Source organism: Onychomys torridus, chromosome 6, assembly GCF_903995425.1.
Source record: "Onychomys torridus chromosome 6, mOncTor1.1, whole genome shotgun sequence".
NCBI lineage: Eukaryota > Metazoa > Chordata > Mammalia > Rodentia > Cricetidae > Onychomys > Onychomys torridus.
In genome coordinates, this window is record NC_050448.1 from 85,413,278 (window position 1) to 85,440,036 (window position 26,759).

Below are 26,759 nucleotides of genomic sequence, written 5' to 3' on the forward strand. Positions count from 1 at the left end.
TTTTAAAGGAGAAGTAACAAGAACAGACGATATCTAAGGGTTTTCCCAAGACTACAATGTGGAAACAATTGAAGTACAGGAACTGGCTTCAGGACGATTTTTATTAGCAGCAGTCAGCCCTTATCTACAGAGTTAATATTCAAACACTATGTTTTAAACAGAATGGTAGGGAAGGAGGTAAATTCAAGAACTTAGACCCTGGCTTTTGAAGAAACAGGTGGTTTTAGTTTTCATTTCAAATACCCGAAGACAACAGGATATAACCACAGTTTCTACTAAGTAGAGCGACTGAACGGAGCATATTCCAGTGAAGGGGCATCCTACTTGATGGCGAAGCAGCTGTTCATATTCTCATTTTTACTGATGAAAGGCTATTCAAGAAAGCTACATCCCGTTCTTGGAATTACACAGCTGAGGATCAGGTCTCGGACCTTCTCTCTGTAGACCAATGTTTCTCCCGTTATCCTCGAAACTGTGTCTCATCTGAACTACATGCCGAACCTCAGAATCACACTTGTCTTGAGCGGAAGGAGCTAAAGTTTCTCTGTGTGCTGTGGGAAGGGACCCTCTTGTCTCTATCTCCCCTCCTTTCTCTACGGCCTCCTGGGTGACTGATGCCCTTCTCTGAAAAAGGCCTCTCTGCTCTTTTTGGTCTGATAGACCTTTCCACAATGGACTCGCCATCCCAGTTACCTACCCACTCCCATCCTTCTGGCGGACATAAACAGCACTTCTCCAATGGGCCTTTGAGACTGAGCAACCTGCCCTCGAACCACCTCCGCACTCCAACCTTTAACAAGCTGGCAGCAAAACTGTGCTTTGAGGGGCTTCCATCCCCTCTGTCTGCACGTTCCGGGAGGCGGGCATCTTGGCCCAGCCGGTCCCAGCAGCCAACTCAGGCCTGGGCCAGCTCCGCCCCAAGCAGCAGCTGGGCTGCCACACCCTGCGCCGAGCTAGGTTCCTGCGGGCCAGAAGCCTCGCCCCCCGACGACGTTCCAGAGGCTCTGCGGCTGCCGCCCCACCCAGCCAGGCCTCACCACCCGGATCGTGCCCGGCCAGCTCGCAGCCCGTAGTGACTTCCCCGGGACCATGCTGCGCTGGCTGCGGGCCTTCGTGCTGCCCACCGCCGCCTGCCAGGACGCGGAGCCGCCCACGCGCTACGAGACGCTCTTCCGGGCGCTGGACCGCAATGGGGACGGCGTGGTGGACATCGGAGAGCTGCAGCAGGGGCTGCAGAACCTGGGCATCCCACTGGGCCAGGACGCCGAGGAGGTGGGTCGCCGTGGGGCGCTGGGGCGGCTGCAAAACGTTCCGGGGACACAGGTACCCAGAGGGCGGTGGCCTGAGGCCAAGCAAGGAGGCGGAACTATGCCCGCCAGCGGGCGGGAAGAGCTCCTGAGAGTTGGATCTGGAAGGCAGCTGGTGTTTTTCCAGATAAATTAGTGTTGCACACTTAAAACTGCCAACGCTTTCGTTTTGAGAGCATCTCTGGTTCTTGGTTCGTCACTTGCCCTGTCCTTTGCAAACCCTGCATGGTTGTTTTAACTGTCAGACTTCTGTAGGTCCCAAGTTAGGTGAAAGAGACACTTTATATCTCCTGGAAGCAACTTTGTTACAACTACTAGAGTTTATTGTTTCAAAAACGGGTTAAAACCAGCCGTGCTCCCAGCCGCTGGTTGAGGGGGAAAGGCCACATTCCGTTTTTATGACTTTCCAAGTTAGTGCCCGAAGTACACATATTGATCTGTTGTAAAGCAACTGTACTTCCTCTGAGTCATGTAAATTGTGTCCCTGACATCCAGGCCCCTTGGCAGGGTGGGGACACGGGATCTGGAACTTGTCCAGCCCGCTGCTGTGCAAGAGGGCACTGGCTTTCCTATCCCAAGAGGAACGTGCTTGAGTTACTGCGAGGGCTACCAACTGTTCTGTATCTATATTTAAAACTCCTCTTGCAGTGTCAATGTCCTTAATAGAGGCCACTTCACTCCACTATGCCCTCCTAGTAAGTTACAACTTGTTTTGGAAGTGAACCATTTTGCCCAAAGGATTATTACATATTTCATTTCTGAGCTCTGCTCATTCCATTTTTTCACTCTGGCCATAGGTTTGCTTATTTAATTAATACACACTCTGAAAGAACCAACTTTGGGTACTTCTGCTGAGTGTGTCTGTTCTACTGGCTTTGGTTGACTCATTTCCACTTATTTCTTGAATCAGAGGCCTGACTTGCTAATTTTGAGTGATAGCATCTCTTAGGCTCTCCGCAGCTGCATCTCACAGGTATGCCCGGGGTTATTTGTTTGTATTATTCTCTTCCTCGTGTTTTCTAATCACTGGCACGGCTTCTTTGACTCATGCATCATTTTAAGAGTGCTTTAAATTTCCTAAATGTTTTTGTTTTTTGAAAATATGAATAAAGTAGACAAAGCATCTGGTGAGATTTTAAAAGGAGAGGGAGTAGCCAGGCATGATGGTGCAGGCCTATAATCCCAGAACTCTGGAAGCCGAGGCAGGAGAATTGCTGCAAGTTACAGGTCAGCTTGGGCTCTGTCCTCCTCTCACTTGGGTCAAACCTGAGTGAACGGAAACAAACAGCAACAACAAGACCCCAAACCCCACAGTAACAACCACTCAGAATCAGGAGAAAAAGTCGAATTTTTCAAAATGTATTATATATAAAATAAATTAGGTAAAACTATGTATATATAAGCATATATAACAGGGCAGCTCAGGTTTATCACTAATAAATGTATATATTTTGTGCATATATAAATTACATTTCGTTCAGAGTATAGTGTCACTACTGGTGATCATGCCTGGCATGATCAAACTAGTCCCAGATTAATGCATTCTTTTGCAAAATGTTAGTAATAGTTACTCCTCAATGAGAAGGGATTAATATTCTACTTTTTTCTTTACATTTGTAGAATTTCAGTTTAGGAGAATAAATGCACATCATTTTTATAATTAAGGGGAAGCTATTTTTATTTTGAAAAACTGTCACCTCCCATGTGGTATGTCCTGCTGGACCACCTTCCAGAGGTTAGCTGACTGCCTACTGCTGTTTGTGGCTTCCTGACCTCATGCATCATTGCTTTTATGAGTCTCAAGTGGTATTACTTATTTAATCATTGTGCCCTCCCAAAAGACCAGCACTCAGGATGAACAATTCTGTCTCACTCATTGGATCAAAGTGATATCAAAAGGTTAAGGCTAGAACCTGAAATACACTGACAAGGCAGTGACCTGTCCTTTATTAATTAAAAAAAAAAAAAAAAACCTGAACTTTAATCAGTTGTGTTACTTTTTTATACACTTGTTTATTTATTTGTATGTGCGTGCACATGTGCTTTCATGAGAACCATTGCATGTATGTGGAGCTCATATGGAGGATAACTCACCAAGTCACTTCTTTGCTCTTGCCAAGTGAACTCCAAGATGGAACTCAGGCCTTGGTGGCAAGTGCCTTTTCCCTCTGTGCTGTCCTATAGGCCCCAGTTGTTAGTGTCTCTGTTTTCACCATAAGTAGGACCAGCTAGCCAAAAGCAGGCTGGGGAAAATCAGATAAACATGTGGTATGTGATATGGCAGGGGGATTCCTTAGCCACGGGCCAACTTGTATGCTTATTAACTGTGATCTGGACATCCATAACCTGTTTATGTTTCCACTTCAGGCCATTTCTCCTCACACATGCAGTGAATGCCACCCCTTCACGCCTAGACACATGCTGGGAAGGTTTTCCTTCTCTTCATTTCCCAAGGCTCCTTCTCCTGTGTCTGGAGTATGGCAGTTCTGGTGTTCTGCTCAAACACTCAGGGATCCTTAGTTAACCAGGCTTCGGCTTTCCCTCCTCATTCACGGAGGTGTGGGATTTGAATTCCTAGAACGTCTAGGACAGGCTGACAGGGAATTAGCCAAATGGTATCGACAAGAGAATGAGAAGACACTTGTGTTGGGGACAGGTGGCCTGGCTTGAGTTCCCCAGAGAATCTAGTCACTGCCTGGAGCAGCCAAGGACAGGATGTCTTTGCAGTGTATCCAAAGGTACCATGGCTGGAAGCCAGAGTATGTCAGTAAGCCATGCCCCCATGCAGGGTCCTTGGAAGGGAAATAATCCCACCCTGCATGGGCCATGATCCCTACAATACACAGAAACTTCCTGGAGTCCTCAGTAATTTTCAAGATTCTAAAAGGATCGTGAGACCAAACAGGTTGTCAGGTACTACTTTGCAGCATTTTAATGATTGTATGATATACTACTTCATGTTTATATAATAGATTGTCAATACTCTGCCATTTTGCTTATTGACAGTTTCAAAATTGTATCAAATGAAATTGCACTAGAATCCTTTCATTTTTATTTTTGTCTCATTTGGTTCAATTATCTTCACAAGGTACATTTTTAAAAAACTTATATAATTACAACATTTCTTCCTTCCCATTCAGACTCTCCCATGCACTCCTCCTTGCTTTCCTCCAAAGTTAGGGCCTCTTTCCACAATGTAATGGAATATATGTACATATATATATGTACATATATATGCTGGAATATAACCTGTATAATGCTACTTGTACACATGTTTTCATGGCTGACCATTTGGTATTGTGTGCTCTTCCTTGAAGAAGACTATTTCTCCTAATTTTACCTGTAGGTCCCAGGGTAGGGTGAGGCCTCATGGGCTTTTCTCCTTTCACTTTGGAATGTCTATTGTTCTTGTTCAGCTTCTATTTGGACAGTCATTTGGACTTTATGGATGAGATTTTGGTGAGATTTTATGGATGCCGTTTCTGACATTACTAGGAAACACAATCTCATAGCGAACTCCCTGGAGCTTACAATCTTTCTTCCCATCTTCTACAGTGTGTCCTGAACCTTAGGTGTGGGAGTGTATTGGAGATGTATCCATTAGGACTGGGCTCCACAACTCTGCATTTTGATTGTTTGTGGTTTCCTGTAGTGGTCTCTGTCTATTGCAAGGAGGAGTCTTCTTGATGAGGGGTGAACACAACACCTATCTGTCGGTATAAGGACAAATGTTTAAATTGCCCCTAAGGATTATGCTGGTTCAGTAAATTAATGGTTGTAGATTCTCCTGCAATATCTATGACTTCACTAGCACTGAGTAGGAAGCCGGGTTTCCTGTCCCAGACATGTTTTCCCTCTTTTTGAGAGGGTCTTAAATCTAATTGGAGAGCTGTTGGGTACCGCCAAGGTATGTGTGCCACTGCTGCCCCCTTAGGATTACTGCATCATTCTGGGTGTTGTGCTTCTTTAGGTGTTACAGCTAGATTCGGCTCTTGGTTGCTTCCCTCCTCTGGAAGCTTGGGTGGCATCTTCTGGTACCATGAAACCTAATCCTTGGAGAGGAGGCTTTCGGAACAGTTCCAGCTCAGGCACCTCTGGGCCCTGTTTCTGAAGTGCATGGTGTCTTCAGCAACCAAGGGCCTTAGCAGTTGGCTGTAATTCGGGGGCGGGGGGGGGAGTCGCTTGGACTAAAGAAGGCTTCTCATGTCTGGTTAGGCGGTCTTTGGTTCTTGGAGGGAGCATTGTCATCCCAGACGAGAAAAGTTTGTGAACACTGTAAATGCGGATCTCTGTGAGCTCATGGCCAGCCTGATTTACAAACCGAGTTCCAGGACAGCTAGGATTGTTATACAGAGAAACCCTGTCTCTAAAAACAAAGAAACAACAAAACAAAACAGAACACCAACAATAAACCAAAACTAAAACATACCCCAAAACTATAAATGGGTATTTATATACAGAATTACAGGTATTAGAATTAGTTTTAGGTAAATAGTTAATGGCACGATTTCTTATGGTTTGTTTCAGACATCCTTACTGTTACTTTACCCACCTCCCTCTTCCCACCTCCCTAAAAGGCCCTTCCACAAATCCCCATATCACTGTGTCCTACTGTCTACAAATCCCATCAGATCACTGTGTCCTACTGTCCACAAATCCCATCAGATCACTGTGTCCTACTGTCCACAAATCCCATCAGATCACTGTGTCCTACTGTCCACAAATCCCATCAGATTACTGTGTCCTACTGTCCACAAATCCCATATCACTGTGTCCTACTGTCCACAAATCCCATCAGATCACTGTGTCCTACTGTCCACAAATCCCATATCACTGTGTCCTACTGTCCACAAATCCCATCAGATCACTGTGTCCTACTGTCCACAAATCCCATATCACTGTGTCCTACTGTCCACAAATCCCATCAGATCACTGTGTCCTACTGTCCACAAATCCCCATATCACTGTGTCCTACTGTCCACAAATCCCATCAGATCACTGTGTCCTACTGTCGACAAATCCCCATCACTGTGTCCTACTGTCCACAAATCCCCATATCACTGTGTCCTACTGTCCACAAATCCCATCAGATCACTGTGTCCTACTGTCCACAAATCCCATCAGATCACTGTGTCCTACTGTCCACAAATCCCCATATCACTGTGTCCTACTGTTCCCTTTACCCAGTTCCCTCCTTCTCTGTGTTTGCTTCCCTCCTCCACCTGAAGAGCCCTCTTTTCCCAGATCAGATCACTGGTACACTGCTATCCCCCTCTTTTGCTCCCCAACACCCCTATCCTGGCAATGATCCTGTTTTACTCTCCTGGTTTTTGTGTTACTCCAGGCTATGTGCTCATATCTGAATATTTGGAGCCCTCAATGGGAGAAAACATGGATGCTTGCCCTCTGGGTATGGGTTGCCTCACTCCATATGATTGTTTCTTGGTTTCTCTGTTTACCTGCAAAATTCATGATTTTATTTCCCTTTACAGATATTCCTGAACAGTATTCCATGGTGTTACATATGTACCACATTTCATTATCATAAGATACATTTTGAAAGATGGAAATTTTGAAGTCCAAGGATTGCACATATTAACGAAGCTGTAGATTGCTTTGAAGAAACATTGTTTTTGCTGCACTTGCTACTGATCCACAGTCTGTGCATTTCCAATTCCCTCTACTTAGGATACCAGTTTTTATAAATGTTCCCGCCCTGAAAGAGAAATGTCTTTTAGTCTCCTTCATACTTTTAATTTTTTGTTCTGTTCAGTGGACTGGCATATGCCCTTCTACACAGTCTTCTGATCCTAATGTTAATCTCTTCCAAAATTACTCACAGACACACCCAGAAATGTTGTTATTGGTTACACGCACATCCTTTATATACTAATCAAACTGATATTTAAAGTTCACCATCATATCTGGGAAACAAGCCAATAACATACTTCAATCTGATGACTCAGTCAAGAGATATTGACTAAGGCATAGTCAAGTGTTGGTGTACTGTCAAGAACTGAGGAGATGGTCTATCTGAGTACACAAGGGTAAGAACTATGGAACTATTCAAGTTTCACAATAATAGTTTGTCCCTAAAACAAATATTTACCTTGAAGGGAAATCCCTAGATTTTTCACTTAATTTTACCTCTTCTTCATATTTTCAAGCTTTTCACAATAAATTTAGCACTTCAAAGAGAACAAATATCTGTTTAGGTTTTTTTAGGTTTTATACTATTTCTCACATTTATTTTATGTGCACACATACCTGTACATCATGGTGCACTTGTGGAGCTCAGAGGACGACTTAAAGGAGTCAGTGCTCTCTCTGGGGATTGAACTCAGGTCATTAGGATTGGTGGCAAGCCCCTTTACCAGCTGAGCCATCTTGCCAGGTCCAGGCTCCAGTTTGTTTTTTTTTTTTTTTCCAGCTTTGGATACAAGAAATATCTGAGTAGAATATGGAAAATAGACTTAAAATACACAGTAGTTAATCATTGGTAAGTATTCCAAAATTACTGAGGGAAGAGAAAGGACTTTATGGCAGGCAATCCTGAGTCAAAATTAAGAGCCAGCCAGTTGTGAAATTGCTGTGCTACATTTTTGATGCTATGACCTCCGTTTTCTCTTTTTAAAATTTATTCATTGAAAATTTCACACACGGATACAAGTCATCTTAAACATATCCACCTCCACTCCCTCTCTCCACCTTCCCTCAGTCTCCTCCCCAGTATATTTGCCTTTCAGCTCCAAGCCCTCTTTTTTTAGTTAGCTAATGAATGCAGCCCATATGTGAATAGGTGTGCAGTCATCCACTGGTCTGGGCAGCCTCCCTGTGGCCACCCCCTAATGAAAGAGACTCTGCCTCTCCCAGCACCTGTCAATAGTTCCTCAGGCAGGGCTGGAGCCTCGGGAGCATCTCCCATCCACACTTGTATTTTTAACTGGCTTGTTATTATGCAGACCTTGTGCAGGTAACCACAGCTGCTGTGAGTTCACATGTTCCACAGACACTTCATGTCTGGGGAATGGCATTTCACAGCATGCCCCCCCCACCTCTGGCTCTTACATTCTCTGTGCCCCTGCTTTTGTGATGTTCCTTGAGCCCTGTAATTTGATGTGAAGAGAGATACTTTATGTAAGTTCTCCTAGGACTCAGGATTATTAGGATATGGACCTCAGTCCCCTACAAAAGCAACGAGTGCTCTGAGCTGCTGAAGCATCTCTCCAGCCCCACAAAAGAGGGTTTTGTTGGCCCTGAGGAACAGGCCTTCTTTGTGTACTGTAGAGAATTCAGAGACACAGCTGATGTATTTGGTAGAGAACGCACCTCTACAGGAGGTGCTTGTGTCACCACATAGATAAGACCAAGTCATGACCAAGATAGTAAGGAAAGCCGGCTGACTGCATTTTCAAGATTGAGAGGGAGGACTAAACCACAAGGTTGATAGCATCATGTTATAACATGCAAGTATTTTATCAAGTATCTTTTCATTTTTTGAAATTGCCCTGTTTGTTATTTGCTAGTTGATTTTTATGTATTTAACCAACTAATACATAGCAAGAGTTTAAGGGATATCATGATGGCTCATGCCTCTTGGACTTGCTCACTGCTGCACCCCAGCTTAATGAACTTTGTCTTACACTGTTCAATAACAGCAACTAAATAAAAATCTTCGTACGAGGGTTTGGGGTTATTTTTAATCATTTCCACTTTATATTTGAACCTTCTAGGAATTTAGTGACTTGACTATGACCCTGAATCTAGCAACTGGTAAACTCATTTAACTCTGGTCTGATTCTGTAGCTCGTAATATACCATGACTAAGCTAATGTATGATAGATAATGATCCATATTTCACAGTGAACTTCATTCAGTCTTTGCCAGCAAATCCTTTTGACATTTTCATGAACCCAATCAGTCAACTGCTTCACTGTATAAAAAGGTAAGATTTTTGAACTCAGAGCAGACAAGAGAGGTTAAGTAGCATTTTACAGAATGTTGCTCCATGGAAGCTTACTTATCTACATGTGTCATAACTAGAAAAATAATTATAAATAAATAATTCTGAATTGATTAGGGCAAGAGTGAGGAGATGCTTCATTTAACACTCATGGTAATTTATCAGGAAGAATGGGAGAAATTTGAGGCAGAGAAAGTAAAATAAAAAAGATAAACACACTTGCTGTGGCAAAGTCAAGGCACATAGGCTGTTGGGAATTTGGGAATGGAACTGATTAGGCTTGGAATGCTCTCCAGGAGAAGGCCATGCTAGACCTTATAAAGGAGTCTCTCTCTCTTTGTTTGTTTTCCTCTCTCAGAAGTTTTACTTCCACAAAGAAAAGGTAACGTTAGCTTTTAGAATATAAACTGGGGGGAAAACACACAAGATACTGATTTTGTACGTTTGATGAGAATGTTGCTAGAATTCCCTTGTTTTTCTTATTCCATAACCTCCCTGCCATGATGCCCTAAAATGCACCTCTATTATCAAGTTTCAGATAGTTGAGATATTAGTGGAGTCTGGAGCTGAAGCTCAGTAGGCCAACATATATGTGTGTGTGTGTGTGTGTGTGTGTGTGTGTGTGTGTGTGTGTGTGTAGGCTTGGGTTAGATCCCCAGCATCACAAAAAAGGGGGACATTAACCTAATGTTTCCATTGTTCAGAGATAAATTATAATTATCTAAATGGGGTTAAAACATGAAAAAAATTAAAGCAGAGCAATAAACATTTCACAACTGCTGTTTTGCATTCAATTCTATTCCATCTGTGGAAAATGCTCCCTTTTAAAGAAAAATGAAAAGTTATAGAATAGAGGACCTAAATGATTCCTGAGGTCAGTTTACCCGTTGAACCATTCTTGATATTGAGTCTCCAAGATGTTTATCATCTAGTACTTATGATACCACATCTTTTAATATGTGTGAAGGTGTGTGTGTGTGTGCATGTGTGCACACTTCTGCAAGTGTGTATGGAGGCTGGAGGTCAATGTCGACTGTCTTCCTCTATTGTGTCCCACCTTTTATTTTGAGCAGGGCTCTCATAGAACCTAGAGCTCATCACTTAAGTAGACTGGGTGGGCAATGAGACCCTGGAATCTTCCTATTTCTGAATTGCCAGTGCTGGTATTACAGAAGCATGCCACCATGCCTAGCTTTCTACATGATGCTGGGGATCCAAACACAGGATACTTCTAAAGAAAGCACTGAGCCATATGCTAGGGTGTATCTTAAAGGTATCTTTCCATAAGCCTATAGCCATTCACATGTGCTTTTATTAAAAGTTCTGTCTACGAGCCTTCTTCATATTGATAGAAGAGGCAAGTGAGGTCTACTGGCTCTTATAAGGGCACTGATCCCATTCATGAGGGCTCCACTCTTAGGAACTAATTACCCAGGAAAGCTTGACTTCTGGATACCCGTACATAAGGTAAGTTAATGGCTGCACAGAAGCTGAGTGATCCAAACTTTGTCCACATAGCAATCTTCTCAGCTTCAAAGGTCCCAGGCTCCTGTGAATCTAGTGTATTCTAAGAAAGTCACAGTAGGAGCTCTGTCTGTGACATTATAGCAAACAACATAGTCTTAAAACTGCCTGGAACTTCTCAAGCTAACTGAGCACATTTAATTAATGTGCTAGCATGAACCTGGGTTCAGGAACAACTGATTCTCTCCAGCCCCATACTCCCTCTCTCTTCTATATACTCATACAATATTGTCACAAAATAAGTGTAGACCAAAGAAAGACCCTCAAATGTAAATTCACCCTGGGCATACTTCCCTTTGTTATGTGTGTTGCCTTATTTGTAAGTTCAAATCTCAGAAGTAGAGGATGTTTCTAGGTCTTCTAAGCATAAGTGTATGAACAGACTTCCACCTAAGTTCCTCGACTCTTCTTCAGCGTTGTGTTACTCATGACTTCTGTGTCAAAGCATTAAGTTTCAGATTATTTCCTCCATCTCCAGTGTCCTAACTGTGTCTTATTTTCATCAGAGTATTTCAGATAATACCCACATTTTGGGGCTATGTTTTAAAATGTTCTAGTATAATCTTTGACTTAAAAACAAAACAAAAAGCTAGAAAGAGTGCAGAAGGAGAGATGGGTGAGGGCAGAGGAGAACACAATGACATTAAAAGTGGAAAAACTAGAAATTTGTGGCAATTAATAGTGACAAAACAGTGTCCCCCGTTCTCCAGACCATCATGGCTCACAACCATCCGTCACTCCAGGTCCAGGGGCTCGGTGCCCTTTACTGACCCTCTCCAGCACCAGCACATGTGAAATGCACATAAATGCACAAGCAGGCAAAAACACTCATCCACATAAAATAAATACATCTAAAATGTAAAATAAAATCCTCTTTTGTGGAATAATTTATTCACGATTGGGCCACAACAGGTTTTGTGAAACAGTCTCATCTGTTGGCCCCTGCTCAACAGCTCTTGGGAAAGTGTCTATTGCACAGTTGATGGCAGCATCTATGTTTACCTGTGGTGCAACTTTCTCCCTGAGGGAGTCTGTCTAGGGTTTGTGATGGTCTCTGTCCTGCTCTCAGCACTCACTGTGATGAGAAGTACAGAGCCAACACTAATGGAGACTGGCAGAATTAAATTCTCTTTATGAATTTTAATATCTAATTAAATGTTTATTTATTCATTTATTTTTGAGCGAAGGTTTCATCATGCTTTATTTAGCTCAGGCTGGCCTACCATTCAGGAGCCTTCTATCTGACCCTCAAGTGTCAGGCGTGTGCTATCTCACTGGGCAATATTCAACTTTCTTTTTTCATTTGGTGGCGTACGCCTTTAATCCCAGCACTCGGGAGGCAGAGCCAGGTGGATCTCTGTGAGTTCGAGGCCAGCCTGGTCTACAAAGTGAGTTCCAGGAAAGGCGCAAAGCTACACAGAGAAACCCTGTCTCGAAAAACCAAAAAACCAAAACAAAAACCAAAAAACAAAAATGATTCAGTTTGAAAAGTAAGTCATGTAAAAGCAGGGAGTTTTCCTGTGGAACGGCACTTCCACACTTGTCCTGAAGCTGCCTGAGGGGCCACAGGTACACGAACAAGGGGTTCAGGGCTTCCCATGCCTCTGGAGGGTGAGCATTAAAAAGCCACAGATAATAATAACAGTATCTCCTGCCTTCTCGTTGGAGTCCAGCTGCCATAACGGCTGGCAATTTGGGGATTATCCTCTGGGTGCCTCTCTAGAGGTGTCCAGATGGAGCGATTTTGCCCCCAGAGTGACTATGGATAGTGGATGAAAATAAAAGATAAAAAACCAGGGGTGGGAGGTGGAGATGGAGGGAACACCGAAGAAAAGGTCCACACAGGCTATTTTCTTTTTGTTTTCAGTCTTTATGATGGCCTGTCTGGTGCGGTTCACCCCTAAAAAGAGGATTCCTGGGCAGGTGCAATCTGCCTATTGACAAAATGGTTGGCTTAGACCGAACCCAAAGCACCGTGGTGGAGTGATTAGAGATTTTCTAGAACGTGCACCTGTTTCCAACATATTCCTTCCCCAGCACCCCAGAAAACAATAACAAGCCACAAACCACACACAGTCTTCCAAAAGTGGTCAGGTGACCTCTACTGTTAGCGGAATACGGAGCAGTAGCCCAGTTCTGCTTTACTCTTGCATATTTATAAAACAAAACAAGACGAAACACAAACTTCCTTGTTAGACCGCCTTGTGCGGGGGTGGGAGTGGGGGGGTCTCTGGAAGTTGTGGCGGGACATGGCTGGCTCTGTCTTGGCTGCTGTTGAACTTAGGGTGGAGACAGGGTCTCCGCCCAGCGGACTTGGGGGCAGAATCCCTCTCCAGGAGTAACTCAGTGGTTCTTGCCCCGCACGTGGCCCCTGCACTCCCAGGACCGTTAGAGTGAGGCTCTCTCCTTCCTATGCGGTAACCCCTGCAGATGCTTTGCCTTTGGCCCCTCTCTCTCATCTTGAACAGACATCTTCTTTGTCCTCTCCTGGGGACTTCTGCTCCTGGGGGACTCAGAGGGCCATAGCAGGGATCACGCTGGCCGCAGGAGACATTGCAGATGGATTCCCTCTATGAAGACCTTTTTTGGTATCTGGACCATGATGAAGATGGAGCTTTGGATATCTTTGAGTTTCAGGAAGGCCTGGAGGATTTAGGGGTCAAGCAATCTCTGGAGGATGACCAGGTGGGCTTCACGAGGCTCAGATTGATGTCCGGGCCAGGACCTCTAGAGAGGCTTCCTGAAGCAGAATGAAGCCAAATTCATAGTTTTCAAAGTTGACCTGGGTCCTTTGAGGTGCGGCTGGATTAGCACTGCTTATGATTATTAAGAATAATCCAGGGACTAGGGATGTAGGTAGCAGGTAGAGTGCTCGATTATGTCACCAATACCGTATAATATAGTGTAGTATAGTATAGTATAGTATAGTGTACTATAGCGTAATGTAGTATAGTATAGTGTAGTATAGCATAGCGTAGCATAGTATAGTATAGTATAGTATAGTATAGTGTAGTATAGCATAGTGTAGTATAGCGTAGTGTAGTATAGTATAGTATAGTGTAGTATAACATAGTGTAGTATAACATAGTGTAGTATAGTATAGTATAGTATGGTGTAGTATAGCATAGTGTAGTACAGTATAGTATAGTGTAGTATAGCGTAGTGTAGTGTAGTATAGTGTAGTATAGCATAGTGTAGTACAGTATAGTATAGTGTAGTATAGCGTAGTGTAGTGTAGTATAGTGTAGTATAGCATAGTGTAGTACAGTATAGTATAGTGTAGTATAGCGTAGTGTAGTGTAGTATAGTGTAGTATAGCATAGTGTAGTACAGTATAGTATAGTGTAGTATAGCGTAGTGTAGTATAGTATAGTGTAGTATAGCATAGTGTAGTACAGTATAGTATAGTGTAGTATAGCGTAGTGTAGTGTAGTATAGTGTAGTATAGCATAGTGTAGTACAGTATAGTATAGTGTAGTATAGCGTAGTGTAGTGTAGTATAGTATAGTATAGCATAGTGTACTATAGCGTAGTGTAGTATAGCATAGTGTAGTATAGCATAGTGTAGTATAGTATAGTGTAGTGTAGTATAGTGTAGTATAGTATAGTATAGCATAGTGTAGTATAGCGTAGTGTAGTGTAGTATAGCGTAGTGTAGTGTAGTATAGTATAGTGTACTATAGCATAGTGTAGTACAGTATAGTATAGTAAACACCTTTGTGATGGTGCAGGCCTCTAATCTCAGCACAGAAGATATGGAGGCAGGGTGCTTAGAAGAAGTTCAAGTCATCCTCACAGCTAATATCCTCAAGAACATTTCTCAGTTTTCTTTGTGGCTATAATCAAATTTCCAACTTCTGATTGCTTTTGCTGTTGGCTAAGGTTCTGTTTTGGGGGGTCAACCTGTTCAGTGTTGTCACATGTCACCAGAGGCCTAGATTAGTAGCTTTGGCATATCTTAGTTACTTTTCTACTGCTGTGAAGAGACACTAAGGGAACTTATAAAAGCATTTAATTGGGGGCTTGCTTACAGTTTGAGAGTGTGAAACAATGAACATTATGGTGGGGAGCAGGGCAGATAGCCAGGAACTGGAGAAGTTGCTGAGAGTTTACATCTTATCCACAAGTTGGAGGCAGGGGGAAAGAATTATCTGGGAATTGTATAAGCTCTTGAAACCTCAAAGCCCACTGTGAGTGATGTACCTCCAACGAGGCCACACCTCCTAATCCTTCCCAAACAGTGTGGACCAAGCATTCAAATATATGAGCCAATGGAAGTCATCCTTGTTCAAACCACCACAGCGTATGGGCCAAAGCTGTGTCATGGGTTTAGAGAACTGGAACATTAAGTCCACATGTGTTTGGAGGCTCAGTGGTTTTGTTTTGTTCTGTTCCTAAGGGGGTGAACTTCCTAAGAGTCGTCATCATCCTATTAACTGTGCAGACTTTTGGAGTCTTTAAGCTTTCCATTGGTCAACCAGTTGGTTCTATATGGCAAGCACTGCATTGTAGTTTCTTTGTCTTTTGCTGTGGTTGGGATAACTGTTTGTCAAAGGTGTTCCTTTTAATGACTTGGCACTCTGCCCATGATTCTACTGGGGGGTGGTGTTGCAACTTCTAAAAGGTGTATCTTAACGGTGAGAATTTCAAGAATTGGAAATCTCCCATATGGAGGTGGATGTTGGGACCCTGGTCCCTCTTCTTTCAAAACATGAAGTATATTTGCTTATTTGATACCAATGAGCCTTTCAGAAAGGATCCTAGATTTTGCCATAAACAAGCTAAGTTCTTTGAAGCCCACTTACTCCTTTTCAACATTTTATTTTCCTGCAAATCTTTTTGGCAAAAGATGTGCATATGAGCATTCGCTTATCAAAACTGAGGGGAGTCATTCCCCAGGGCTCTGCACCAACCACATGGAACATTCTATTTTAAAAGAACTCTTGGACTTTTCCCTCAGGTAAAGGTCACATATCAGAAGTTCTAATGTGTGGGTTCTCCAATGTCTGCAGAAGGAATTTCATTCGTATGGACTGAGAATTCAATTAACTTTTCAAAAGAGAAATTTACATTGTATAGTGTGAGGTGCAAAAGATACCTTTTTATTATGAAAAATAATAAATTTGAAGCGATAACTTCCTTTTGTTATTCTGTAGGTAGGAGGGACTGAATATACAAACAGATAATGGCAGGGCCATAAATAAAAATAGACATTGATTCAGCACATACAGCCAGGAAACCTGGTCCTTACAACTGACAGGCTTGGAGGAAGGCAGTTGATGTCTCTAGTGACAGCCCAGGAGTTTGCGAAGTCGATCCTGTAAAAGCTCCTCCCCAAATGGCCAGGACTTGGTTAATCTCACTGATAGTTCTCCCAATTTTGATTTCCATTTTCACTTTGGGATTAACGAAAGACAGTTATGTCTCCCATCCAACCACACTGGACCCTCTGCTCCTGGCTAGTCAGCCTGTGCCCACCCCTTCACATGCCCACCCCTTCGCACTACAAAGCTTCCTGTGCGCTGCCCCATCTTTGGGTCTATATAAAACACAAATGAAGAGGGCAGCAAGCTCAGAAGAGATGGCCCTGGTTTGTGTCTTTATTTCCACAGAGGGAATTACAAGACAATTCAAAAGAGAAGGCTTAGTCTTCATGTAATGATCAAATTGTCACCATCCACTGCTTGTGAAACTCTGAGAATCTTTTTTTTTTTAAAGATTTATTTATTATGTATACAGTATTCAGTGCTCTTAACCTCTAAGCCATCTCTCCAGCCCAAACTCTGAGAATCTTAACCGCAGGAAAGGTTGCAGAGCTACGTCATAATGGATACTAACACTTCTGGCCCAAACTGGAAGCCTGTACACAATTAGTTCAGTACTTTAGCCCATGCCAACAGTAAAATCTCTCTCTCTCTTTTTCTGTAGAAAATTTTTGTTGCCGGTGATGTCAACAAAGATGGGAAGCTGGATTTTGAAGAATTTATGAAATATCTGAAAGACCATGAGAAGAAAATGAAGTTAGCATTTAAAAGTTTGGACAAGAATAGTGATGGTGTGGCCTGTTCTCACTTCTTATGAAAAGTTGCCTTTATGCTTTCCAAGTCCAAGATAAGATATAGTTAATCTCTTCAGATGACTGTTATTTGTGCTAGTACTTATTTTATTAATGTGATTGGGAGTTCATATTTTTATTCATTTTTTTAAAAGATTTTATTCTACTTTTAGTTCTCTCTCTCCCTCTCTCTCTTTGTGTGTGTGTGTGTGTGTGTGTAGGATTATGTGCACATGAGTACAGGTGCCTGCAGACTCCCGGGAGCTGTAGTTATAGGTGGTTCTGAGCCAGCTAGCGTGTGTGCTGGGAACCGAACTTGGGTCCTCTGTGAGAGCAATGACTGCTCTTAACCACTGAGCCAGCTCTCCAGCCTCGAGTCCATATTTTTAGTGAAGAAAATTTATAGTTTTTTCTACTGAATTAAAAATTGCCATAAAGTGTTAACTATTGAGATTATGCTGATCTCACTTATAGTTGTGGTTTAAAAATAATAATTACCTACTTGTTCTTTCAATAAGAGGTATTTATTTTTCCATATAGGAGCATGACTTGTGTATTATAAAATAAAAAAACTTCATATTCATATCTTACATTTTATAATCTCTTTGAAAGATTAATTTAGGAAAGATGGTCTCTGATCCTAATAATGAGAGACGATCAACGTTAGTATGCACCTTCTGGCTGGGGTGGCATTTCCTCTGTTTAAAGTGTTAGCTTGGGAATAGAGTTCCCGGGTAAGTAGGAAGAAAACCAGCAGTGGAAAAATCATCAGATCCCAGGTCCAGAGGCAACCATGGACAGGAAGAATGCATTTGCAAGTATTATAATGCAGCCCTAAACCTTTCCCAGCCTAGTGAATGGCTCACTTCACAAACCTGTTATTTAAGAAGGAAGTTGAACAATAAATGGAAAAAGTACCATTCTTTTCAAGGGTTGGTTTAAAAACTTTTAATAAAAATCTAGGTTGTAAATATTTTAACTGTGTGGGCCATGTAGTCTGAGCTGTGGCTGCATCTTAACCGAAGACAGTATGCGGGCAAATTGTATGGACGTGTTCAAATAAAACTTTATTTAGAAAGAAAGTCAACAGGCTTCATTTGGATTGGCAGTTATAATGTACTATCTACTGATTTAGACTGAACGTGAACTTAAATTGAATTCCTTCAAATAACCAAACCATTTAGATGGTTTTGTTGATGGTTCACAATGGCTAAGGGCTCAGTGTGTGGTGGAGGTGGAGGCTGTAACCTCCAGGAAGCCTTGCACTGTGTATATTGCCATCAAGCCCTCTGAGTCCAGTCCTCAGGCAAATTCAGTTTTTAAAATTTACTCTCCTTCCTGCATGCAAACTTTCATGCCAGCCTGGACCCTCTACAGTGGCAGAGACAATGTTGTCCTTGTCCTGTTAATAGCTGGGAGCTGAGACAATCTCAGGACCAACTGCTATATGACTAGTGCTCAGCCATCCAGTACATAAGTGGTGTGCACATCATTGTCCACTCCAGGAAACTAGACTTGAACCACAGGAAATAGAAATGAAATTTCAACAATACATTTTTTTCATAAACGTAGATAGTTCTGCCTTTACTTATTACTTCACATATATTTGAAACAATTTATCATTAAAGGTTCATATTTTTATTTATCAGAATTCCTTAACTTAAACATATGTAGTTTATGTTCTCAATATTTGTGGTCTTTGTTCTGGCGGATATTACTACTTGCTAAAATTTAACCTCAGAAGTAGTCTCAAGATATGTGTTCCAGTTACTTGTGGCCATGCACAGAAGAGTAAAAACTTTGAATCGCTGAACATAGACATTCTTAGTTGAGACATAATAAGGATAAGGTGACATTCTTGATTCTAAAACACAAGGTGACATTTTTTTTTTTTTTTTTTTTTTTTTTTGGTTTTTTGAGGCAGGGTTTCTCTGTGTAGCTTTGCACCTTTCCTGGAACTCACTTTGTAGACCAGGCTAGCCTGGAACTCACAGAGATCCGCTTGCCTGCCTCTGCCTTCCAAGTGCTGGGATTAAAGGCATGTCCAGCACATGACATTCTTCTTTATTTTAGCTCTAAGACTATAAGCGATTATCTTTTTCAAATCAGTTTTGTTTTGTGCGTTTTGCATCTTTGTACATGGTTTGGTGGAAAATTGTACATGGTTTGGTGGGAAATTTTACTTTATAAAATGTTCCCCATATGTGGTGCTAGTATCTCCAAGTCCAAGAAAGTCATGATGTGTGCCATGCAGAAATGCAGATTTCCTAGAAAAGTTTTCCAAGAGTTCAATGTCATGAGGTGTCTGAACAGAAATGGGAAACAACCTTAGATTAGCTGATGAACTACTGTGATAGAGTCTCCCAGGAACCTGTACCTGAATCCCTTGCAGGGTTATGCTTGCTAATCCAGTATCTGCAGTAATTTTATAGAACATGGCCACTGCACAGTGGACCACTAAGTCTTTAAGAGTGTGGCCCTGGGAGAATGCTAGGGGAAATCCAAAGCACTTCACTGCTGAAATAATGCCCCCTCTGTCCCCTAACGTTGTCCAGATTCCTCTGCCATTTTCCTCTCTCTGGCTGGATCCCCTTAGCATCCGGTCACTTCTTTAGTCCTCTCTCAGAGGACGTCTTCCCTGCCCCCCGTCATTTGTGTGGTCCCTCCCCCAGGAGCTTGCTGTCCACATTGCATGGTAGCAGAGCCTCTCACTTTGAGTGGTTTCAGCCCTCAGGACCCTCACGAGTATTTGAGCCACCTGAGGGAAGAGCTTGGGTGCTTGTTTATGGTGTTTATTTTCTCTCTTTCCCTTTCTCCTGATTTGTTCCATCTCTAACGTGTTCAGATGGCCTTTGTGCTAATTTATTCTCTCTTCCATTGCTTTTTGGTCCTTTCTATCTATCTTTACTGCCAGATTTGTCAGATAATTCTCTGCTCTTCGGCTCAATTTCTTCATTTTTTGCACCCTCTCACTTGGTCACATGGGACTCCATGCTTAGTAAATGCCCCTCTACCTATTAAAATGTGGATATGGGTACTTTTAAGTGAACAATTTCTAGTTTAATGGAGCTTGTCTCATAGGAGATCAGGATCTAGAGCTCTCTCCTGCTGCTTCTAACTCTCCCAACAAGGCCATGGGAGCTTTGGGCCTTCTATTTGGAGGAATAGCACTCTTTATCCCCTAGGCTTTGTGAATCGAATAATATGTGCACATTTTTAAGGTATTTGTGAAAACTTTGAGTATTGATGCCACAATACGCATTTAAGAAGGTCACTGGCTTACCCAAATGCTTATTTTTCACTTTCATCATTCAGAAATCTGAGATTCTGAGCCTGACCTTACACTGTTTTCATTGTTTGAAGGGAAAATCGAGCCTTCTGAAGTTGTCCAGTCTCTCAAGATGCTGGGTTTACATATTTCTGAAGATCAAGCAAAACTGATTCTTCAAAGGTGAGCTCTCCATCAAACTGACTAAGTACTTTAAAGTCTCGTCTTCCATGCTGGTCTCTTCGTGCCACGTTTGGATACCTCCCTGCATCTCAGCGTGCCTCATCACCCACGCCTGCTGTCTTTCCTTCCTTCATTCCCTTTGCATTTCTGTGGAAACACGTTATCTACAGTGCAGTGATGGGAGAGGGATGTTTAAGCTGGACTAGTCGGTTGTCACAAGTCTTCAGGAGCACTGGGACAGCAATGAGGCTTATGTCTAGAGGTAGGAGCTAAGGGTTTTGGGGTTACTTTAAGCATTTATTTCTTTTATATATTTTATGTGTGAAGGGCATTTTGTTTGTCTTTGCATCACTTGTATTTTTGCTGCCTGTGGAGCACAGAAGAGGTGTCAAGCCCTTTGGAACTGGAGTTACAGGTGGCTGTGAGCCACCATGTGTGTGCTGGGACCTGCCTGAGCCCAGGTCCTCTGGAAGAGCACTTGGTGCTTTTAACCTCTGAACTATCTCTCCAGCCCTTGGCTATTACTTTTTAAATGAATTTGGTTTCCCCTTGTTTTTATAAAGTATTGGTATGTGTTAACTCTCTAAGGAAATGAGGTTCGCTGTGACATTTTCCTCCAATGTGCCTCAGTCACATTCGCCTCTCTACCATCCTCTCTCATCCCACTTCCCTCCTGCTGGCCTCCTTCACCCAAATAGCACCCCTCTGCTTACATCTTTCAAAAATATTTTGATTCTACATGAGAGAAAACTTGTCATATTTGTTTTTCTGAGCCTGGCTTATTTCTTATCATGATCACCTCCAGTTCCATGCTTTTCCCCTGCAAATGACATAATTTCTTTCTTCTTTATAGTGGTCAATTTGTGTGTGTGTGTGTGTGTGTGTGTGTGTGTGTGTGTGTGCCCCTTCATCTGTTGATGGGCATCTAGGCTGATTCTATGTCTTGGCTATTGTAAGTATTGCAGCGATAAACACAGACGAGAAGTACCTTGAGGTGTGCTGACTTAGAGTCCTTGGCGCTCATTCCCAGAAGTGGAATAGTAGGGCTCACCTGCCGGGTCTAGTTTTGATTTTTTTTATTTCTAGGAATTTCCATGCTGAGCTCCACAGAGGCTGCACTAATTTACATTCTCGTCAACAGCATAAGGCTCCCTTTCTCTCCTATACCCATTGTTCTCACTTTCTTGATGTTGGCCATTTTGAATGGGGTAAGGTGGGACATCCAAGTGATTTTAATTTTCATTTCCCCTATGACTAAGAGTTGTTTAACAATTTTCATATATTTACTGTTTATTTATACATCTTCTCTTGAGAACTGTCCAACTCATTTGGACACTTACTGATTAGATTATTTATGGGGGTTATTTTATTTTATTTTTTAATTTTGGGAGTCTAATTCTTTCTCCTTTATTTATTTATTTTGTTAAGGAGGCTGCCTTTTGAGAAGAACCAGGCGTCTGTGGCCGAGTGGGCTTACTTTCGGGCACTCTGTTCTATGTCTTGATTTAAGCACCTCTTTCTGAGTCAGTACCATGCTACTGTTGTTGTTATGGCTTTCTTGTATAATTTAAATCATGTTATGGTGGTGCCTCCAGTGTTACTCTTTTTGCTCAGAATTGGTCTAGTTATTTGGGGTCTTCCGTGATTTGATATGACTATTAAGATTTATTTAAGAAACAACTTATTGTTTCTTCGAGTTCTGTGAAGAATGCCATCAGAACTTGACTAGGGATTAACCTGAATCTGCAGATTGTTTTTAGTAACATGGTGATTTGAACAACAGTGATTCTGTCGGGCCCCAAGTGTGGAAGTTCTTTCTATCTTTTGTGTCATCTAGTTCTTTGTTCAGTATTTTATATATAAAACTTTTGTTAAGGAGAGTTTTCATTTTTGTGGTTAAGTTTGTTCCTAGTGTTTATTTATTTATTTGCAGCTGTTGTGAATGAGATGTTTTCCTTTTGAGTATGTTTGTTATTGGCCTATGTAGATGTAACTGTCTTGTTAAATAAGAAACACAGAGCCAATTGAAGAGTTAAAAGCCGAGAGGTCAGAGTAATAGCTGAGAGCTGAAAACCTTACCCTACTGCTGCTCTGTCTTTCCTCTCCACAAGAGAGCTACTTCCTGTGTCCTGTCTTTTATATAGACTTTCTGTTCTGGCTTCTCATTGGTTATAAACCCAGCCACATGACCTCCTCGTCACTGCCTGTCTGTACAGACCTCCAGGTCTTCTATGGTTGGTATTGAGATTAAAGGCATGTGTCTGCCATGCTGGCTGTGTCCTTGAACACACAGAGATCCTGCCTAGCTCTGCCTCCCAAGTGCTGGGATTAAAGGCGTGCACCACCACCACCACCACCACCACCACCACCACCACCACCACCACCACCGAGTTTCTGCTCTGGCTTGCTCTGACCCCAAGGCAACTTTATTAACATACAAATAAAATATCACTCCAGGCCTATAGAAAAGCGACTGGATTTTCGACATCAGTTTTGCACTCCACTGATCTACTGGAAGTGTTCCCAGGCCTCGGAGTTTTCTAGTAGAATCTTCAGGGTCCTTTAGCTATAGAATTATATTATCTGAAAATGAGGGTCATTTGGTTTGTTCTCTTTTTATTTGTATCAAATCTTTGACTTCTTTCTTTTGTCTTATGACTCTTGCTGAGACTTCAGACACTGTAGTAAAATAAGAGTGGAACTTTTGAACACCTGGGCCGTTCCTGGTGTCAGAGGCAATTCTTCCATTTGACCCCATTCAGTGTAAAGCCAGCTGTACGGCTGTCACACATCATCTTTATTATGTTGAGATACGATCCTTCTGCCTCTAGCTTTTTCAGGGCTGTTACCATAGAGATGGAAAATTTTGTCAAAGGTTTGTCCTGTATCTATTGAGACGATCATGTGATTTTGGTCTTTGGTTCTAGTTCTACTGTGTGCTGTATTACTTTATTGGTTTGTATACATTAAACCATTTTTTAAAAAATTATTTTATGTGTATGGGTGTTTTGCTGGCACGTGTGTGTGCATGCCATCCATCTGCATGCAGTGCCCACAGGCACCAGATCCTCTGGAACTGCAGTTACCGACAGGTGTGAACTGCCGTGAAGGTGCTGGATTGAACCCAGAACCTCTGGGAGAGCAGCCAGTGCTTTTTAACTCCTGAGTCATCTGGAAAGATGACTTCTTACATCCTTGGAATAAAACTAACTTCATCACAGTGTATAATCCTTTAAGTGTGTTGTTGTCCTCAGTTTACATGCAAATAGTTTATGGAGAATTTTTGCATCATAACAAAACAAAGAGTTAGTTCTTTGAAAAGGCAAAGAATATTGACAAACCCTTAGCAAAGTATGAATTTTTTTCCTCTCTTGCTTAAGGCCAGAAATCATTTTTCTTGTATTTCCTTTGACAGCATTAGGAATAAAGCAAATTCTAACTTCAAGCTCTACAGTAGATCCAAGTGAATTTCCAGTCAGCTTATGTGCTGTATAACAAAGTACCACAGATGGACCCATGCTTTCCCACAACATGGGGCAGAGTGGAAATTCAAGGGGACTTGGACTTGGAAATATTACAGTTGTGGGATGACTGTGATATTGGCGCATGCCTCCAATCCCAGCACTGGGGAGGCAGAGGCAGAGGCAGGCGGATCTCTGTGAGTTCAAGGCCAGCCTGATCTACAGAGTACATTCCAGGACAGCCAAAACTACACAGTGAAACCCTGTCTCAAAAAACAAAACAAAATAAAAAGTTGTGAGATGTTTCTAAGGTGACACTTTCCTTGTAGAAAATGCTCATGAAAGGGCAGTTGGGGATTGGGGTTAAAAGCTAAATCATTGCACAAAACCAGAAAATATTGATAAAATCAGAGCTGCTAATACTGCAACCCAGAACACATTTTAAATGCAAGCAGCGACTAGGATTCTTAGTGGATATGGAACATCGCCACCTTTGCACTGGGCAAGTGAAAGCTGAAGTATAATCTCACATAAGCACATTGAAACTGAAAATGATACTGAAAACATACTAATAACATACTAATATCATCTGAAAATTTCACTTTATTTGTATGCTGCCTGCATGTCTCACTGTCATATAGATTATAGCATAAAATTTGAGGAAACATCAAAATATTATTTCAGACATGGGAATTCAATTCAAAACCAGCTCCTTGCACCTGCCACTTTGGTAACTATCTGTATTGAAAAACGAGATCAAACCCGGTATAATTTTGCATTGTTCCGAGGAAAATCTCATAGAATGGGCTTTCTGTCAAGAAGCTTATAAACAAACAAACAAACAACCTCCCAAATAAAAAACACAAAAAAATCTGAGTTTGTGTTACCACTTACATGTGGAAGATGACAGCATACTAAGTTTAGATTTGATGAGATACCAGGATTTCTCAAAACTCAAATAGTCAGCCATTAAGAATGTGGTTTCTTAGAATCACTGCTAATTTTCTGATATTGAGAAGAAAATTGATAGCATATTTAGAATCTATTTCAAAAATCATACCCAAATATTTCAGTCTTAGGATATAAGAAATAATTTCCCAAGCTTGTGAGAGGACAAAAAAGGACCCTGATTTATTCATTCGTACCTCTCAATATTTCATTATCCAATCTTTGTGTCTTTAACCTAGTGACTTTGAATTTGACAGAGTGCTAAAGGCAGTCTGTAGTGGGCTCTCTCTGTAATATTTGCATCTGGTTTTCTCCAAATAGTAAAAATGGTCAGGCAGGATCATAATATACATGATTCTATTTCCAGTAACGTAAGATTGTGAGTGGTGTGTTTTTCTTGAGGGTAGAATCCAGGGCCTCATGCCTGCTAACCAAATGCTCCATTGCTGTACCCTTTAAACCTGCCAACTGGTTTTTAAAATTCAATATTAATCTGGAAAGCAAAATCTCATTCTGTAAAATGAGCAATAGTGTTAGCCGTGCCCACATCTTGCTCTTTAACCATCTGTTTACACTTCCAGCATTGACTCGGACGGGACAATGACAGTGGACTGGAACGAATGGAGGGACTACTTTTTATTTAACCCTGTTACGGACATTGAAGAAATTGTCCGTTTCTGGAAACACTCGACGGTAAGTTTGCTTTCTGTATCTGTAGCTCTAAGTCTCAGGTATAGTGCTGATGCAAGAAACATGGCTCTCACCTTAAAGGAGACAGAGATCGGTTGTTTTGTATCTAAATGAGGGACCATGGCCTGGGAATGCAGACTCAGGTTACCCCAAATTCCATGTTCTAACATGGAAGTAGTTTCATGAGGTTTTTATAGTAACACAGCAAAGAAAATCATAAATCAAGATACTTTTCAAATACATCAGTGGAAACATGAGATAGAAGGCTTAAAGCAAAGTAACAAACTTTCTATTATGGACATCAGATGCTGTGTGATCTTAACCCTTGGGGTGGTAGAATCTAGGCCTCTGTTCATACCTTCCAAAGGGTTTACCTAACAGTCACAAAGGTGTCAGGTCACACACAGAGGTGGGCAGAAAGTTGGTATTAAAGTAGTTAGGATAGGTCGACTCTAGTCACTGAGGTTCTAAGCAGGCTGTCAACCTTTGCCATCACTTACACTTCATGGAGCTCTGCTACACAATACTTGCCACTCACGAACATCATAACACCCTGGGAAGGGTGGCCAAGTCCCAGGACGGTCCCAGTAGGTATTGAATGTCTAGATCTCTTTATCTATTAGGCACAGATTTATAGAGCATCTTTAAAGTCCCCAAGGTGGCATAAATACAGCTTTTCTCAAAACTTGGAAGAAGGCCCATCTTGATGAACTAGCTTCCTGGGTTTCATTGACATTTAATGCTTCTGCCATAGGGAAGTCTCAAAGTCAGAAGTCACATATTGCCAAATCATCTCTGCACTTCCAGATTGCTAAAGATGACATGGCCTCGGGTCCCTCCCAAAACTGCTTATTTAGTCAGGCTGCCTCGATTTATCACTGTCATAAGGCATTGCATTACTCATTGAATGCTAGAGAATATTTTTTGACTCACATGCATAGCATTTCCTGCCAGTGTGTACTTCATAAAAGTTCATTGTGATTGTTTCATTGACATTCTGCTAAAATATAGTGGTGTAAATTGGGTTCTGTTGTACAGCCTGTTCCTTGAAGCCCTTGGGGACCTTCTGCGGGCTTTCCCACCCTTCACCCCTCAACCTGTGGACTTGTCTTCTGTGTTTGGAGAGAAGTATCTTTGACTCCCACTCCATACACCTGGAGTTCACACTGTCACTAGTAACAATGCCAAAGCTTATACAGAGCATTATAAAATCAATTATGAGTATAAATTTTATACTATGTGAACTTTGTATTATATTTTTGGGGATAGTTGATAACATTTGATGATATAATCATAAAACAATTTTATTGGTAACAAAGAAGGAGCATTACTGCCCAAGTGTGGCTCATTACCTTTCATT

At 41.9% G+C, this 26,759-nt stretch overlaps 1 protein-coding gene across 1 annotated transcript in view; it reads left to right on the forward strand.

The window, feature by feature from the left end:
• The first annotated feature begins 847 nt into the window (after positions 1-847).
• Positions 848-26,759, forward strand: part of LOC118585692 (calcium-binding mitochondrial carrier protein SCaMC-1) — a 51,134-nt gene continuing 25,222 nt past the window's right edge. Inside the window, exons 1-4 of the mRNA XM_036190523.1 lie at positions 848-1,272; positions 16,723-16,849; positions 20,213-20,300; positions 25,291-25,402. Of these exons, the coding sequence (XP_036046416.1) occupies positions 1,090-1,272; positions 16,723-16,849; positions 20,213-20,300; positions 25,291-25,402 (510 nt within the window). The 5' untranslated portion in view covers positions 848-1,089. The remainder of the gene's footprint in view (positions 1,273-16,722; positions 16,850-20,212; positions 20,301-25,290; positions 25,403-26,759) is intronic.